Genomic DNA, 17757 nt, shown 5'->3' on the forward strand with positions numbered 1-17757 from the left:
GCCATTTGTGGTGAGACACTGACTGACATGGGACACTTCCCATGTTACAGCAAGGATAAGAACTACCTACTATCCTGAGTGATGATATGAGGCTAGAACCACCTTGATCTCTAGTAAGTAAACTGAGTCTGTTGATAAGCTACTTTATATGCGGCACTCAGAAATATATGTGACCTGTACTTAGTGTATGTCTGTGATTTGTATTTTTTTAGTTGCCCTTGAATACATGTGCGAAGTCCCCTGATGGTGTCTGGAAAGAAAGACAGAAACATGGCATGTAGGGCGTTGTAATTAGGGCTTTATAGAACACTAGACCCATACTGAGAGAAAGGTTCGGTGTGGGGTCGGGTGCTCCATGTGTGTTAGGCAGGCTATAAGAACAGCCCCTTGCCCCTAGGAAGGTAGGAAAGCCATAATAGGGTGTATTAGGAGCGGATATAGTGCCAACTACGACACAAGCACCCTGGTCACACTGGTCCCAGGTATTACCAACTGCCAGGATCTTCCTCTACGGCTTGTGGATCCTGCTAAGACGGGGTAAGATCCACCCTTTTTATCATTCATTAGCATATGATTTGATATAGCGGAGGTAATTTGTTGTTATTGTCGTCTCTCACCCAGTGTGAATCACTATTTTAAATGACCTAGTAAATGTTACGTTTTATGAATCCCAGTTTACAAAATTAATCTGTTATATTTGGGTGTAACCAGATACCACTGCACACTTATCCGGAGTGGTGGTACAAATAATATTATTATTTCAACCCTAGCAAGGGATATAAATGTTAGTGGCAGTAGGACCTTTGATGATGTCACAGTCATCTGATCAATTACATGGGAGGGATATAAATGTTAGTGGTGGTAGGACCTTTGATGATGTCACAGTCAGGTGATCATCTATATGGGCGAGATCTTAAGGTTTGTGACTGTAGGACCTTTGATGATGTCAGAGTCATGTGATCAGCTACATGGGAGGGATCTAAAGGTTAGTGGCTGTAGGACCTTTGGTGATGTCATGGTCATGTGACCAGTGAGATCATGCACATGATTATCACAGGACTGTGCTATAGGTGAGTATACAGGTGAAGAGCGAAGAGGGTTTACACATAGGACTGTATGGTAAAGGTGCTGCAGGATGGAGGACAGTGTTATACATAGGATTGTATGTAGGAGGGAGTTGAAGATATATTTTACATGGGATTGTAGTTGGAAAGAGTGAGGCTTTGACATCTCCTATTCTCCTGGACTGCAGAGTTAAAGGGGTCCTCTCCCTTCAGCAAGTGCCATTTATCATGTAGAGGAAGTTAATACAAGGCACTTACTAATGTATTGTGATTCTCCATATTGCATTATTTCGTTTGCATTATACACAGCTCGTTTCCATGGTTATGACCACTCTGCAATCCATTAGCGGTGGTCGTACTTGCGCACTATAGGAAAAAGCCCCAGCCTAAGGACTCTCCTATGGTCCAGGCCACCAGAGAGGGCGGTGTTCTTTCTCTATAGTATACAAGCACGGCCACCGCTGATGGATTTCAGGGTGATCATAACCATGGAAACAAGCAGAGTATAATATGATGGAAAAATGAATCCAGCCAGCAAAGGAGGCAATATGGAGAATCACAATACATTAGGAAGTGCCTTGTATTAACCTCCTATCTAATATATAAAGCTGTATGTGTGTGCATGTCCACTAAAGGAATCCGCACCGTCGCATTTACAATCATGAAATTTGGCACACAGGTACATCAGGTCTCCGGGAAGGTTTTAGACCACGTCTCAGCTCTGTAGGACGTACCGTTACTGAGATATTCCCAAAAAATGCATTAGCCAATAGAAGCTTGGTCACATGACCCTTATCAGCCAATAGAAGCTCGCAGGTCCTCCAGCCTCCACATACAGTTTTACTCCAGGTTTCCATAACAACCCAGCCATTTATTTTCACTGCTGTAGGAGAGCTTTAAACTAAATCTGTCACTAGGATAATCACTATTGGAGTAAAGCCATGGCCTAATAGCACTTAGTACCTTATTTCCAGATGTGCCTTTGTTCCAGCAATAGATGTTTTTATCCTCTGAAAATCCAGTTTATTTGGTATGCAAATGATCCAGTAAGGGGCCCAGAGGGCGTCACTCTTGCAGGAAGGAGCGCAGACACGCCCCCCTGCCAAATGTGTCCCCCCTTAAAAGATTAACTTAAAACCCCGCCCCCAGGTCTAGCTAAGCCACGCCCCCGGTCCAGTTAGGCCATGCCCCCACTCTTCAGCTGACAGGGATCAACTTCTAGGTCCTGCTAGGCCACGCCCTGGATTTAGTTAGGCCACGCCCCTCCCAATTCTTAGCCAACAGGGATTGAAAAAATAAAGTTAAAAATCAACTTCTGTCAGCTGCAGGGGTGGGAGGGAGGGTGACTTTCTCCCTGCAGCTCACACTCAGACAGCACAGTGCTACTGTCTTAGACTGAGCTGTTCAAAAGGACACGCCCCCGATCCAGTTAGGCCACGCCCCCTCCCCTCCTCATCAGACAGGGATTGAAAAAATGAAGTTAAAAATCAACTTCTAGGTCCCGCTAAGCCACGCCCCGATTTGGTTAGGCCACGCCCACTCCTCAGCCGACAGGGATTGAGAAAATTAGGTTAAAACTCTAATTCTGTCAGATGCAGGAGTGGGAGGGACAGTGCTGCTGTCTGAGAGTGAGCTGTTCAAAAGGACATCCTTGTGTCCATCCAGGCCCTGTGCCGGACAGAGGACAGGGAGTCTGAAAGCCCTAGGGGCAGGCTGCTGTGGAGGTCACAGTTAAGAGGATGGTCCGCTATGGAGGTCAGTGTTAAGGGGCAGATTGCTGTAAAGGCCACTGTTAACCCCTTAAGGACATAGGACGTACCGGTACGCCCTATTTCCCGAGTCCTTAAGGACCAAGGACGTACCGGTACGTCCTGACTTTAAAATCGGCATTCCGGCGCCGCAGGGGTTAATTTGAACAGGATGCCGGCTGAAATCATTCAGCCGGCATCCTGTTAAAACGCCAGGGGGGGTCATGTGACCCCCCCGTGTCGGCGATCGCAGCAAACCGCAGGTCAATTCAGACCTGCGGTTTGCTGCGCTTTTTGCAGTTTCTGATCCCCGCGGTCCCTGACCGCGGGGATCAGAAACTTTAGAGTGCCTAAAATCAATATAGTACACCCCCCCCTGCACCCCTGCATGATTTGATGGCGGCGGGTGGTGCAGGGGGGGTGTCGCAGGCGGTGGGGGGCGTTGCGGGAGGCGGGCTGTGCGGCAGGCGGGATCGCGATCCCCCGCCCGCCTCCTATTGCGTAATCGTTGGTGTACAGTGGGTATACCAGGGTGCCAGCACATTGCTGGCACCCTGGTATAAACGGCTGACATCGTTGATGCGATGTCAGCCGTTTAACCCTTTCCATACAGCGGTCCGTACGGACCGCTGTATGGAAAAGGTTAACAGTAAGAGGGAGCTCCCTCCCTCTCCGATCGGGGGGCTGCTGTGCCTTTGCAGCCCCTCGATGGAGAGGGAGAGAGCCCCCAGAGAGCCCCCCGAAGCCCCGTCCTCACCCTTCCCCGTCTGCGAAGTTCTGACCATAACTGAGCAGACGGGGAAGGTTCCCATGGCAACAGGACGCCTGCTCAGGCGTCCTGCTGTCCATGGTGCTGAACAGATCTGTGCTGAAAGCATAGATCTGTTCAGTGTAAGTAAAATACAGTGCAGAACCCTATATAGAGTACAGTACTGTATTATACAGACATCAGACCCACTGGATCTTCAAGAACCAAGTGGGTCTGGGTCAAAAAATAAAAAGAATAAGTGAAAAAAGTTAAGAGAAAAAAAAAAAACATTTATCACTGAATAAAAATTAAAAAAATAAAATAAACTACACATATTAGGTATCGCCGCGTCCGTAACGACCTGATCTATAAAACGGCCATGTTACTTTCCCCGCACAGTGAACGCCATAAAAATAAAAAAATAAAAACTATGAGAAAATTGAAATTTTGCCCACCTTACTTCCCAAAAAAGGTAATAAAAGTGATCAAAAAAGTCGCATGTACGCCAAAATAGTACCAATCAAACCGTCATCTCATCCCGCAAAAAATGAGACCCTACTCAAGATAATCGCCCAAAAACTGAAAAAACTATGGCTCTTAGACTATGGAAACACTAAAACATCATTTTTTTTGTTTCAAAAATAAAATCATTGTGTAAAACCTACATAAATAAAAATAAAGTATACATATTAGGTATTGCCGCGTCCGTATCGACCGGCTCTATATAAATATCACATGACCTAACCCCTCAGGTGACCACCGTAAAAAAAAAAAAAAAAAACGGTGTAAAAAAAGCTATTTTTTGCCATCTTACGTCACAAAAAGTGTAATAGCAAGCGATCAAAAAGTCATATGCACCCCAAAATAGTGCCAATCAAACTGTCATCTCATCCCGCAAAAAATTAGACCCTACTCAAGATAATCGCCCAAAAACTGAAAAAACTATGGCTCTCAGACTATGGAGACACTAAACAATTTTTTGGTTTTAAAAATGAAGTAATTGTATAAAACTTACATAAATAAAAAAAAAATTGTATACATATTAGGTATCGCTGCGTCCGTGACAACCTGCTCTATAAAATTACCACGTGATCTAACCTGTCAGATGAATGTTGTAAATAACAAAAAAAAAAACGTGCCAAAAAAGCTATTTCTTGTTACCTTGCCGCACAAAAAGTGTAATATAGAGCAACCAAAAATCATATCTACCCTGAACTAGTACCAACAATACTGCCATCCTATCCCGTACTTTCTAAAATGGGGTCACTTTTTTGGAGTTTCTACTCTAGGGGTGCATCAGGGGGGCTTCAAATGGGACATGGTGTCAAAAAACCAGTCCAGCAAAATCTGCCTTCCAAAAACCGTATGGCATTCCTTTCCTTCTGCGCCCTGCCGTTTGCCCATACAGCGGTCTACAACCACATATGAGGTGTTTCTGTAAACTACAGAATCAGGGCCATAAATAATGAGTTTTGTTTGGCTGTTAACCCTTGCTTTGTAACTGGAAAAAAAATATTAAAATGGAAAATCTGCCAAAAAAGTGAAATTTTGAAATTGTATCTCTATTTTCCATTAAATCTTGTGCAACACCTAAAGGGTTAACAAAGTTTGTAAAATCAGTTTTGAATACCTTGAGGGGTGTAGTTTCTTAGATTGGGTCACTTTTATGGAGTTTCTACTCTAGGGGTGCATCAGGGGGCTTCAAATGGGACATGGTGTCAAAAAACCAGTCCAGCAAAATCTGCCTTCCAAAAACCATGTGGCATTCCTTTCCTTCTGCACCCTGCCGTTTGCCCATACAGCGGTTTACGACCACATATGGGGTGTTTCTGTAAACTACAGAATCAGGGCCATAAATAATGAGTTTTGTTTGGCTGTTAACCCTTGCTTTGTAACTGGAAAAAAAATATTAAAATGGAAAATCTGCCAAAAAAGTGAAATTTTGAAATTGTATCTCTATTTTCCATTAAATCTTGTGCAACACCTAAAGGGTTAACAAAGTTTGTAAAATCAGTTTTGAATACCTTGAGGGGTGTAGTTTCTTAGATGGAGTCACTTTTATGGAGTTTCTACTCTAGGGGTGCATCAGGGGGGCTTCAAATGGGACATGGTGTCAAAAAACCAGTCCAGCAAAATCTGCCTTCCAAAAACCATGTGGCATTCCTTTCCTTCTGTGCCCTGCCGTTTGCCCGTACAGCGGTCTACAACCACATATGAGGTGTTTCTGTAAACTACAGAATCAGGGCCATAAATAATGAGTTTTGTTTGGCTGTTAACCCTTGCTTTGTAACTGGAAAAAAAATATTAAAATGGAAAATCTGCCAAAAAAGTGAAATTTTGAAATTGTATCTCTATTTTCCATTAAATCTTGTGCAACACCTAAAGGGTTAACAAAGTTTGTAAAATCAGTTTTGAATACCTTGAGGGGTGTAGTTTCTTAGATGGGGTCACTTTTATGGAGTTTCTACTCTAGGGGTGCATCAGGGGGCTTCAAATGGGACATGGTGTCAAAAAAACTGTCCAGCAAAATCTGGCTTCCAAAAACCATATGGCGCACCTTTCACTCTACGCCCCGCTGTGTGGCCGTACAGTAGTTTACGGCCACATATGGGGTGTTTCTGTAAACGGCAGAGTCAGGGCAATAAAGATACAGTCTTGTTTGGCTGTTAACCCTTGCTTTGTTAGTGGAAAAAATGGGTTAAAATGGAAAATTAGGCAAAAAAATGAAATTCTCAAATTTCATCCCCATTTGCCAATAACTCTTGTGCAACACCTAAAGGGTTAACGGAGTTTGTAAAATCAGTTTTGAATACCTTGAGGGGTGTAGTTTATAGAATGGGGTCATTTTTGGGCGGTTTCTATTATGTAAGCCTCGCAAAGTGACTTCAGAGCTGTAGTGGTCCCTAAAAATTGGGTTTTTGTAAATTTCTGAAAAATTTCAAGATTTGCTTCTAAACTTCTAAGCCTTGTAACATCCCCAAAAAATAAAATATCATTCCCAAAATAATTCAAACATGAAGTAGACATATGGGGAATGTTAAGTCATTACAATTTTTGGGGGTATTACTATGTATTACAGAAGTAGAGAAACTGAAACTTTGAAATTTGCAATTTTTTCCAAATTTTTGGTAAATTTGGTATTTTATTATGCAAAAAAATTATTTTTTTTGACTTTATTTTACCAGTGTCATGAAGTACAATATGTGACGAAAAAACAATCTCAGAATGGCCTGTATAAGTAAAAGCGTTTTAAAGTTATCAGCACTTAAAGTGACAGTGGTCAGATTTGCAAAAAATGGCCTGGTCCTTAAGGTGAAAATGAGCCTGGTCCTTAAGGGGTTAAGGGGGCGGGCCCCTGTAGAGGTCACTGTCAAGGGGGTGGTATGCTGGGAAAGTCACTGTTAAAGGGGAAGGCTGCTGTAACGGTCAAAGTTAAGGGGGTGGGCTGCTGTGGAGGTCAAATTTTAAAGGATGGGGCACTGTGGGGGGGCAGAGTTAAGGGGTGGGGGGCTGTGGAGGTCACTGTTAAGGGGGCGGGGTGCTGTAGATGTCACTGTTATAGTAGATAGTGTTGATATCACAAACATTAAATTAAGTACGGTAGATTTAATATTCCCGAGCGGAGCCGGCCCTTCTGCTGGTACATAATAAATGCTATTTGCTGAAATCAGACAACCCCAGGAGGTTCCAGCTCTTTTCAGTCGGATCATTAGATTCATCTCAGCAACAAGATCCGGCTCTCCCCGCTCCCAAACATCTATTTATTTAATACTAGGCAGTCATCACCCGCCCCCCTTGTAAGGTGTGTATTGTGTGTGTCGGTGCTGACTGTCTACATGTAAAGGAGCCATAGACTATTCTCCTGGATCAGCCGGGTCAGGTCCGGGGTATTTGGGGTTTTCAGGACCAGATACAGTTTTTCCACGTTTAGTGCACATTAGTTTATCACATTAATTTGATGTTTTTAGTTGTTGGACTAATGTTGTGGTTTTTGCAGCATTTATTTTTTATATCATCTTAGAGCTGTAATATTTTTCTAAGAATATTTAGGTTTACAGTTTGAAAAACAATAGTGGAAAATATTTTTTTTCTTTACTTTCTTATTTCTGTTATCAGATTCCATTCATTTTCATATATTACATTATATTAGAATGTAATCGTGTCAGGGTAAGCATTTCAACAGTGATTGATGGTCTTTTGGCGATGGGATTTTTGTGTGTGTCTTTTACATAATTTACAGGGGCCATTTGCCTGATTATGGTCACTCTGCACTTTATTTAAACTGATGATCTATCCTCTGGATAGATCATCAGCATCTGATCGGCGGGGGTCCGACACCCAGGACCCCCGCCGATCAGATGTTTGAGAAGGCAGCGGCGCTCCAGTAGCGCTGCGGCCTTCTCCCTGTTTACCGCAGGCCCAGTGACGTCACGACTAGTATTAACTTGCCTGGGCGGGGCTAAGCTCCATTCAAGTGAACAGAGCTTAGCCCCGCCCAGGCAAGTTGATACTAGTCATGAAGTCACTGGGCCTGCGGTAAACAGTGAGAAGGCCGCGGCGCTGCTGGAGCGCCGCTGCCTTCTTAAACAGCTGATCGGCGGGGGTCCTTTAAGGCTGTGTTGGGTCTTGGTAGACTCATTAACGTCCATCTCACAAGACCGCTTTAGCAGAGAATTCAGAGTAAATATAAGTTTAGAGGTGGAGGAGCGGAGGAATAGGAGTTGATATGTGGAGAAAGAGGCATTTTCCTCTGATACGCTACAAAAGGGGTCATTTATTAAGACTGGTGTTTTAGATCCCAGCCTTAATATCCCCTATACCTGGTGGTGGATCTGCTGGAGTTATGAAGAGTCACCGGCCTCTGAGCTGTCTTACATTTAGACCATATTCTACGCCTAAACCAGGCTTCCCAACCCGCCCACATTTTTAGAGCTTTCGTGAGCGGGGAAAAGTCGCAGATTGCGGCACAAAGGTCCTCTGCGCCAGAAATAAGCCTAATATAGTCATATTTCTGGTTAATGAATGACCCCCAACGTTTCTTACATTCAGCTCTACTATTGATCTACAGGTGTTGTGTGAAAAGTTAGTGATCATTTAAGATTGTACTACTAGAGCTGTCTTCTCATTTGGCATGATACACAGTGGAGGTAAGTAATAAGGAGTGGAAAGGGCTTCGTAAAGGACAGATCAGTATTGGAAACGTTATTTCTGCAAATGTCTTTGGAGGATAATGACAGTACTTCAGGGCAGGGTGTGTATGAGAGATATAGTGACCTGGAAGATGAGATCTGTCTGCTGTATGTGGTAGAGAAATTCTATGGCACACCAATTTCAATTGGTGTGCGATAGAATTTCTCTTGCACATTGACTTATCTCTCTGTGAGCACCCACCTCTGAGAAGGTGTGCAGATGTCAATAACCAAAAAATGCTGTATGTGGTACACTGCTGTGTGTGTGACCTGGGTAACACCATTCACTACATAGCAGGGGTGGCCGACTGACTGATATACTATAATAAACAGTCTGGTATATAAGACATCTAAGTAGCTAAGTCATCTCCACTGTACTCTGTTTGTACCTTTATAATTCCCAATTCCTCAGATACTTTACTTCATGTCAGATGTTCTTCCAGATGTAATTTTGCTCTCACTTGTCCTTGTTTCCCTCAGGTTCCTTAGGTGCAGGACTCTCTTCTTCTAAAGCCGATGGTCCTTTCCATCAATGACCCACCAAGGATGGAGAAGGACAGAAACCACATGGCTGCAAGGATATTGGACCTCACCCTGGAGATCATCTCCTTGATAACTGGAGAGGTGAGAGTCTCACATGACATCACTCTTATCTCTAGTAATAAAACAGGGAAATGTCTGGAAAGGTGAAGGACTCTTAGAATCTCTGTAGTGATCGGCGTCTCCCCATACACAGGATTACACAGTAGTGAAGAAGTCGTCTGGTGAGTGTGTGACACCCCGTGTGTCAGGAGGACGGAGCAGGACCCAGAGCCCCATCACCAAGCCTACACCTCATTCCCTGATACATGAGCAGAAGATCCTAGAACTTACCACCAGGATCACTGAGCTGCTGAGCGGAGAGGTGAGCGCTGCTGGGAATGCTGGGACATTAATAAATAACGCATAAATAACGTATACAATAACGCCAAGGGATGGGTCTGGTAATGACTGTGTCCTTGTGTTGTTAGGTTCCTATAAGGTGTCAGGATGTCGCTGTCTATTTCTCCATGGAGGAGTGGGAGTATTTAGAAGAACACAAGGATCTGTACAAGGACATCATGATGGAGAATCACCAGTCCCTCACATCACCGGGTAAGAGGAGACCTTCCATGACTGTAGAGGAGAGAACAGTTTGTAGAGTCAGATTCCCCCATCATCTGATCATCACATATAGACAATGTATTCAGTCATTGTGTGTTTTTCCTATAGATTAATAAATAGGGTCCGGCTTCCGAAGAACATAATAAAACTAGTACTGTACATACTGTGTGGTTTCGCTCTGGTAGACAGGATTAGCGGACGCAGTATAGAGGCAACAACATGTTCTTTGGATCAAACAGTTCAGTGTTTCAATCACACTTTAGGCAAGTGACAAAACAAGCAGTCATAATCAAACAAAAAGTCACCTTGCGGTGTTGGTAATTCGCACCATGCGGCAATTCTGCCTCAAAGAGTCCTTGAGCATAGCAGCACCAACCTGTTTTCACGCCAAACAGGTAGCAAGCCTTAATCCAGACACAAGGCTCCCAGATCCCAACAGAGAGATCTCGCTTCTGAGCCCAGCTGCCTATTTAAGGATAGCCAGGTGCTGCTAAAACCCAGACCGGCACTTAAAATCCGGTCTGGTATTTGACCTCACCTGGCTGTAAATCAGCCAGCACATGCTGGAAGGAAAATACCAGCCTTGCCAGACAAAACCTCTCACTGTTTCACAATACATATGAAGCTGTCCCATGATCTTAACACAGATTTGTGCTCTATGGAAGATATAACAATATATTTTTACAAATGGGAAGTGAGATATACACATCTACTGTATGTGTGTGTATATATATATATATATATATATATATATACACACACACACATACACACTCTTGCTGTCAGGTACAGTCACTACTCACCGGACCTGCATTCCGGACCTGGCAATCTTCCTCCCCTCCTATCCAGCGTGCCTTCCTGCACTGTGCAGCCTGCTTCTTGCCGGCAATGCCTCTCATTACCTATAGGGCACGCATGTTCCCTCTGGTTCCAAAAGGGCCAGCACGTGCACCTTAATATTCCCTAGCTTAAGACTGATTACTAAGGGGTACTTAGGCATCTTCTCCTGTAGGAGGGTGCCTGAGTAATAGGTTCTAGTCTGCTAGTGTACTGTAAGGGCTCATTCACATGGCAAGGTCGTTTTTAACTGCTCGACCGCCGACATAAATTTACATGTCACATCTAGAATTTAAATTCAGGTCACTAAGCCTAATAACAGGCTGACAATTCCTGGGGGTCCAGTGGTCACCTTTCCAGGCTCCAGCGTTGTCGAGAGGACAGAGATATCATATCCCTTACATGGATTTTCCTAGTCTTTTACACTGATGACCTTTTATCTGTAAGTTCAACTGTTTGAGATGGCTGCGGTGCTAGCAGTGGCACCGCGGCCTTCTCTTAGCTCGTCACATGGCCTGAGCGCAATGCCAAGCACAGCCTCTATACAATGTACAGCGCTGTGCTTGGTAAACTGAGAGACGGCCGTGGCGCTACTGTGGGCATTGAGTCCTTCTCAAACAGTTGATCTGCGGGGGTCCAACCACCACTGATCAGATCCAAAAAAGGAAAGCAAAAAAACAACAGCAGTGGTAATTAGGGGAATAGTAGGGAAGAGCTGGTAGTGGTTATAATCGGTAAAGTATAAATGGGGCACAAAAATGATCGAAACAAAAAGGAGATGTGTATAAAAACAAATACATGGGAAAAATAGAATTGTTGCTCATGGGAACCAATCAGGGTCACTGCTTTAATTTTCTAAGGGCCTCTGAGTCAATGGGTGACAGCTGGTGTGAACAGAGCCTTAGGGGGATAAAAAAAAAAAATCTAAAGGTGGCCTCATTGTAGGTTGATCTAAATTGTCAGCAGGGAGTGCAAACACAAGTAGGTGGAGTCAACATACCTCACTTTAGTGATAGGTGGTTCCAATGCAAAACTACAATGGATCACTGGTCATAAAAAAACAGAAACGGGGACCAGGTGAGTATGGGTCCGGCCACTCTGTGAGATCTGAAAAAAGTTGGACAACCCCTTTTAGAAAAGTGTCAAGTGTGGTGTAAAATGAGTGAAAACTTTCAATATTTATGTGCAAAATGGGCCTTGAATTTTTTTTTACCCCTTTGTTTTTTTGTCCTCCCATTATTTATAAGTGCATGTTATTTACTTGCTGAAATTGTACATAATCCTGTTTTCTTATATATCCTAGATAGAATATTTATAATTGTGCCTGCGCTGTCGCTTTTGGGTTTTCTCTAAGTGCACTAAGGCAGATAGAGCCGCTGCTAGGTACCTAGTTGGATGACGGCTGCTCCGGTCCAGGGTGGTAGAAACAGTAATGAGAGTGAACAAGTTAATGTTCGGTACCAGCGCTGAAATTTAATTTTGCTTTTGCTTTAGTGATTTACCTTGTGCCTAAGTGGGGTTTTGATCCGTAGTTGTCTAGCGACTGTCGGGTATGGAAAACGGGATACGGTGATTTGCGCAGCGCTTCTTCTTCAAAGAGATTCTTATTGCTCAACCTCAGAGCGTGTACGCCGCCCCGGCCGGTAGCTGGCGCGCACGCGAGGGAGCTGTGATGGTGCAGGGTTCCGGGACGAGCGGCGTGACGTCACGACTGTCCTACGGAGTGAGCCAGAGACCAAAAAGATCCTACGCGTTTCGAAACCAACGGGTTTCTTCGTCAGGGATGGTTGTTCTTACTATGCTCTGGGTTTATGTAGGTGCCCGGTCCCTGTGGCAGCTGCTCAAAGGTAATTGATTAATCAAATCACCATGATTAGGTATTGAATCAGATCCCCTATGGATAGAACATTGCTTCTATATATTTAAAAATAAAATAAATTAAACTAAACAACAATTGGATAGATTTTAAAATGTAGATGTCTAGAATGCAAATAATTCCATCTCTTGGTTGAGACCGTTAGGTGCCAAAGAGTTTAATCTAAACATCCATTTACTTTCACATCTAGACAGTTGTTTAATAACGTCTCCACCTCTCAGATTTAATTATACCGCCATCTTCCCAGAAGGCAGACTCGGTGCGAGTCTGGTCCTATGGAGACGTTTTATCGATGATATTGTTTTTATTTGGAAGGGCGAGGAATCGGATCTGAACCATTTTTTAATTAATTTAAATAAAAATGAATTTTATTTGGAATTTTTACCTATGTATAGTAAAGAACAGGTGAACTTCTTAGACCTTACTATATTCATTGAGGAAGGGCAGATTCATACAAAAACCTATTGTAAGCCCACGGACTGTAACAGCTACATTCCCCTTAAAAGTTGCCACCTACCCATGTGGCTTACGAATATTCCTCGTAGCCAATATATCAGACTACGCAGGAATTGCACAAATATTGGCCATTTTGACAAGGAAACTAGTGATCTTAATATCAAGCTTATGGAAAAAGGATACAAAATGGATGACTTGGAACCCACCATTAAACAGATCAGAGGGATAGATCGCAACACACTATTGAAGAACAAAGTACAGGATCCAAAACAACGTATCACAAACCAATGTACTGATGCCCCCATAAAGATCCCCATAATTACTGGTTATAATGAAGGGGCTACAATCCTTAAAAGAATCGTTAAGAAACATTGGGAAATGTTGCGGCAAGACAAACTAATAGGTGATAGGATCCCAAAAAATCCCACATTTATTTTCAGAAAAGCACAAAACTTGTGTACCATGGTAGCGCCCAGCGTGAAATTGCCCCAAACCAAGAAAATAAATCACCTGACACATAAAGGTTTCTTCCCATGTAAAATATGTAATAACTGTAAAAAAATGAAACAAGGCATAACCAAATTTTCCATAACAGAAATAGGGGATAATCATCACAAATACAAAATTAATCAATATATTACATGTAATACTCGGTGCGTGATCTATTTCATTAAATGCCCATGTTTAAAAATATATGTGGGTCGAACTAAGCGTGAACTGAAAACCAGGATGGGGGAACATCTTAATAATATAAAGAAAAAATATGACGGTCACCCCCTGTCCCGTCACTACACCCAATACCATGCAGGCAGCTTTTTCGGTTCTTTTTTTGGGGGTATTGAAAAAATAAAATTAAATCTGAGAGGTGGAGACGTTATTAAACAACTGTCTAGATGTGAAAGTAAATGGATGTTTAGATTAAACTCTTTGGCACCTAACGGTCTCAACCAAGAGATGGAATTATTTGCATTCTAGACATCTACATTTTAAAATCTATCCAATTGTTGTTTAGTTTAATTTATTTTATTTTTAAATATATAGAAGCAATGTTCTATCCATAGGGGATCTGATTCAATACCTAATCATGGTGATTTGATTAATCAATTACCTTTGAGCAGCTGCCACAGGGACCGGGCACCTACATAAACCCAGAGCATAGTAAGAACAACCATCCCTGACGAAGAAACCCGTTGGTTTCGAAACGCGTAGGATCTTTTTGGTCTCTGGCTCACTCCGTAGGACAGTCGTGACGTCACGCCGCTCGTCCCGGAACCCTGCACCATCACAGCTCCCTCGCGTGCGCGCCAGCTACCGGCCGGGGCGGCGTACACGCTCTGAGGTTGAGCAATAAGAATCTCTTTGAAGAAGAAGCGCTGCGCAAATCACCGTATCCCGTTTTCCATACCCGACAGTCGCTAGACAACTACGGATCAAAACCCCACTTAGGCACAAGGTAAATCACTAAAGCAAAAGCAAAATTAAATTTCAGCGCTGGTACCGAACATTAACTTGTTCACTCTCATTACTGTTTCTTATATATCCTATTTATTTTGTTTTCTGGCTTGTTATTGTCTCAATAAAGCTTGATTGGTTAATAGAAATAATATTTCTGCTTTGGTAAAAAATAATAATTTTTGTTTCATTTTCCAGCTGAAGACGGGATGAGCGTCTCTCATAAACATCTCCATTTACCTTCCTGTCATGAAGCAGAAGATAACAACACTGCACAAGATGATTCAGTAACTCCTAATGTACCTTCAGTCCTTCACAGCAGAGATCTATCCTTTTATACCGCTGGTCACAAGAAACCTTCATTTAATCAATCACTGATTGGCAATACAAGAAATAAACAGAAACGTGGGAAAATATTTCCATGTGAAAAACGTTTTAAAAAGAAATCTAACCTTTCTATGGATGAGAGAAATCGCAAAGGTAAAGGGTCATTTTCATGCTCGGAATGTGGAAAATCTTTTATCAGGAAATTCCTTCTAATTGTACATCAGAGAATTCACACAGGAGAGAAGCCGTATTCATGCTCGGAATGTGGAAAATGTTTTAATCAGAAATCATCACTTGTGGGACATTTTAGAATTCACACAGGGGAGAAACCATATTCATGTAAAGAATGTGGAATATGTTTTGTCCATAACTTAGCTCTTTTTAATCATCTGAGAACTCACAAAAGGGAGAAACCATTTGTATGTTCAGAATGTGGAAAATGTTTTAGTCAAAAATCGGATCTCAATCGACATCAAAGAATTCACACAGGAGAGAAACCATTTTTATGTCCTGAATGTGGGAAATGTTTTACTCGGAAATCATCTCTTGTGGAACATCTAAGAATTCACACAGGAGAGAAGCCGTTTTCATGCTCAGAATGTGGCAAATGTTATACCTATCGATTTGCTCTTCTTAATCATCAGAGAAATCACAAAAGAGAGAAGCCATATTCATGCTCAGAATGTTTAAAAACTTTTAGCCAAAAATCGCATCTTGATAGACATCAGAAAACTCACAAAAGAGAGAAGCCATTTTCGTGTTCAGAATGTGGGAAATGTTTTAGTCAAAATTCAAATCTGAATAGACATCAGAGTACTCACACAGGAGAGAAACAGTTTCCATGTCCTGAATGTGGGAAGTGTTTTAGTCAGAAATCATATCTTAGGGAACACCTAAGAACTCACACAGGGGAAAAGCCCTTTTCATGTCCTCAGTGTGACAAATGTTTTCGTCAGAAATCCAATCTTGTGGAACATCTAAGAATTCACACAGGAGAGAAGCCGTTTTCATGCTCAGAATGTGGAATCTGTTTTGCCCATAAAAGAGGTTTGCTTCATCACTGGAGAACTCACACAGGAGAGACGTTTTCATGCTCCGAATGTGGGAAATGTTTTAGCCTGAGATCGGGTCTTGTTAGACATCAGAGAACTCACACAGGAGAGAAACCATTGTAATGTTCATATTGTAAAAATGTGGCAGGTGTAGAGCTTCATTGTAGGACCTGCTGTCTAACAATGCCTTCAGATGTATATATAACATTATATTCATTCACAATGCTAAATACTATACAGTATAACAAAAAAAATACAAGTCACACGCCCCCTTCTAAAAGACAATTAATCAGTCAGTTAATCCGTCACATTTATGTAATATTAGACATTTTGTTTTCATCATAGTAGGAACGTATCCAGAAGTTATGGAGTAACTGTTAGATCAGTGGGTGTCCTTCTGCTGGGGCCCCCACCAACCATAGGAACAGCAGCCTTGTACCCCGCAGGGCCCCTAATATGAATGAAGCTGCAGCTATGTCCAGTTATGGTTAACCCCTTAATGATTAGATACATTTTCACTTTTGTATATTTGTTTTTTCCTTCTCCATAACATACATTTCTTCTCAGTCACGTGAGGACTTATTTTTGCATGACAAGTTATACTTTGTAACTGCACTATTTAATTTATCATATTTCCTATTGGAAAATGAAAAACTAAATTCTTTGTGGTGTGAAAAAAAAAATTCTGACATAGTTTCTTGGGTCTTGTTTTTATGGCGTTCACTGTGCACTAAAAATGAAAAGACGACCTTATTCTGCTGTTTGGTACGATTATGACATTAAAAAACTTATATCGTTTTTGTATTAAAACCTTAAAAAAAATCTGCCTCGCTATATTCTTACAGCCATAACTTTGTAATATATACAGTGCCTTGAAAGGGTATTCATACACCCACAAACTTTTTAAATAAAAATCTGGAAAGTGTGGCATGCATTTGTATTCAGCCCGCACGCCACAATACTTTGTGGGACCACCTGAAATTACATCTGCAAGTCTATTGTGGTCTGTCTCTTCCAGCTCTGCACATCTAGAGGCTGAACTTTTTGCCCATTATTCTTTGCAAAATAGCTTGCGCTCAGTCAGATTGGATGGAGAGTGTCTGTGAGCAGCAATTGTCAAGTCTTGTCACAGATTTTCAATGGGATTTAGATCTGGACTGTGACTGGGCAAGTCTAACACATGAATATGTTTTGATCTAAACCCTTCCATTGTAGCTTTGGCTGGTTGTTGAGGGTTGTTGTCCTACTGAAAGGTGAACCTCCGCCCCAGTCTCAAGTCTTTTGCAGCCTCTACCAGGTTTTCCTCCAGGATTGTTCAGTATTTAGCTGCATCCATCTTCCCATCAACTCTGACCAGCTTCCCTGTCCCTTCTGAAGAAAATCCTCCCCACAGCATGATGCTGCCACCACCATGTTTCATGGTGTGGATGGTGAGTTCAGGGTGATGTGCGGTGTTAGTTTTCTGCCACACACAGCATTTTGCATTTAGACCAAAAAGTTCAACTTTGGTCTCATCTGACCAGAGCACCTTCTTCCACATATTTGCTGCTACATGGTTTGTAAACTTCAAACAGGACTTCTAATGGCTTGCTTTCAAAAATTGTTTTTTTCTTGCCACTCTTCCATAAAGTCCAGATTAGTGGAGTTCACGACTAATAGTTGTCCTGTGGACAGATTCTCCCACCTGAGCCATAGATCTCTATAGGTCCCCCAGAGTGACCCTGGGCCTATTGACTGTTTCTCTTAGTGCTGTCCTTGCCTGGGCTGTCAGTTTAGGTGGACGGGTGTGTCTTGGTAGGTTTGCAGTTCTGCCATCCTCTGTAATTTTTGGATAATGGATTGAACAGTGCTCCATGAGATGTTCA

At 42.4% G+C, this 17757-nt stretch overlaps 1 protein-coding gene across 4 annotated transcripts in view; it reads left to right on the forward strand.

The window, feature by feature from the left end:
- The window catches only part of LOC122934769 (gastrula zinc finger protein XlCGF57.1-like), a 51035-nt gene that overhangs the window by 6281 nt on the left and 26997 nt on the right, over positions 1–17757 (forward strand). For 3 of the 4 annotated variants that reach the window (XM_044290461.1, XM_044290460.1, XM_044290463.1), the window contains exons 2-4: positions 9230–9373; positions 9486–9653; positions 9760–9883. In XM_044290461.1, coding sequence (XP_044146396.1) covers positions 9266–9373; positions 9486–9653; positions 9760–9883 — 400 coding nt within the window. In that variant the 5' untranslated portion in view covers positions 9230–9265. Of the gene's footprint in view, positions 1–1053; positions 1071–9229; positions 9374–9485; positions 9654–9759; positions 9884–17757 lie in introns of those variants that run through there. The other variant, XM_044290464.1, reaches the window with a different exon arrangement.

The sequence above is a fragment of the Bufo gargarizans genome, chromosome 4 (assembly GCF_014858855.1).
Source record: "Bufo gargarizans isolate SCDJY-AF-19 chromosome 4, ASM1485885v1, whole genome shotgun sequence".
NCBI lineage: Eukaryota > Metazoa > Chordata > Amphibia > Anura > Bufonidae > Bufo > Bufo gargarizans.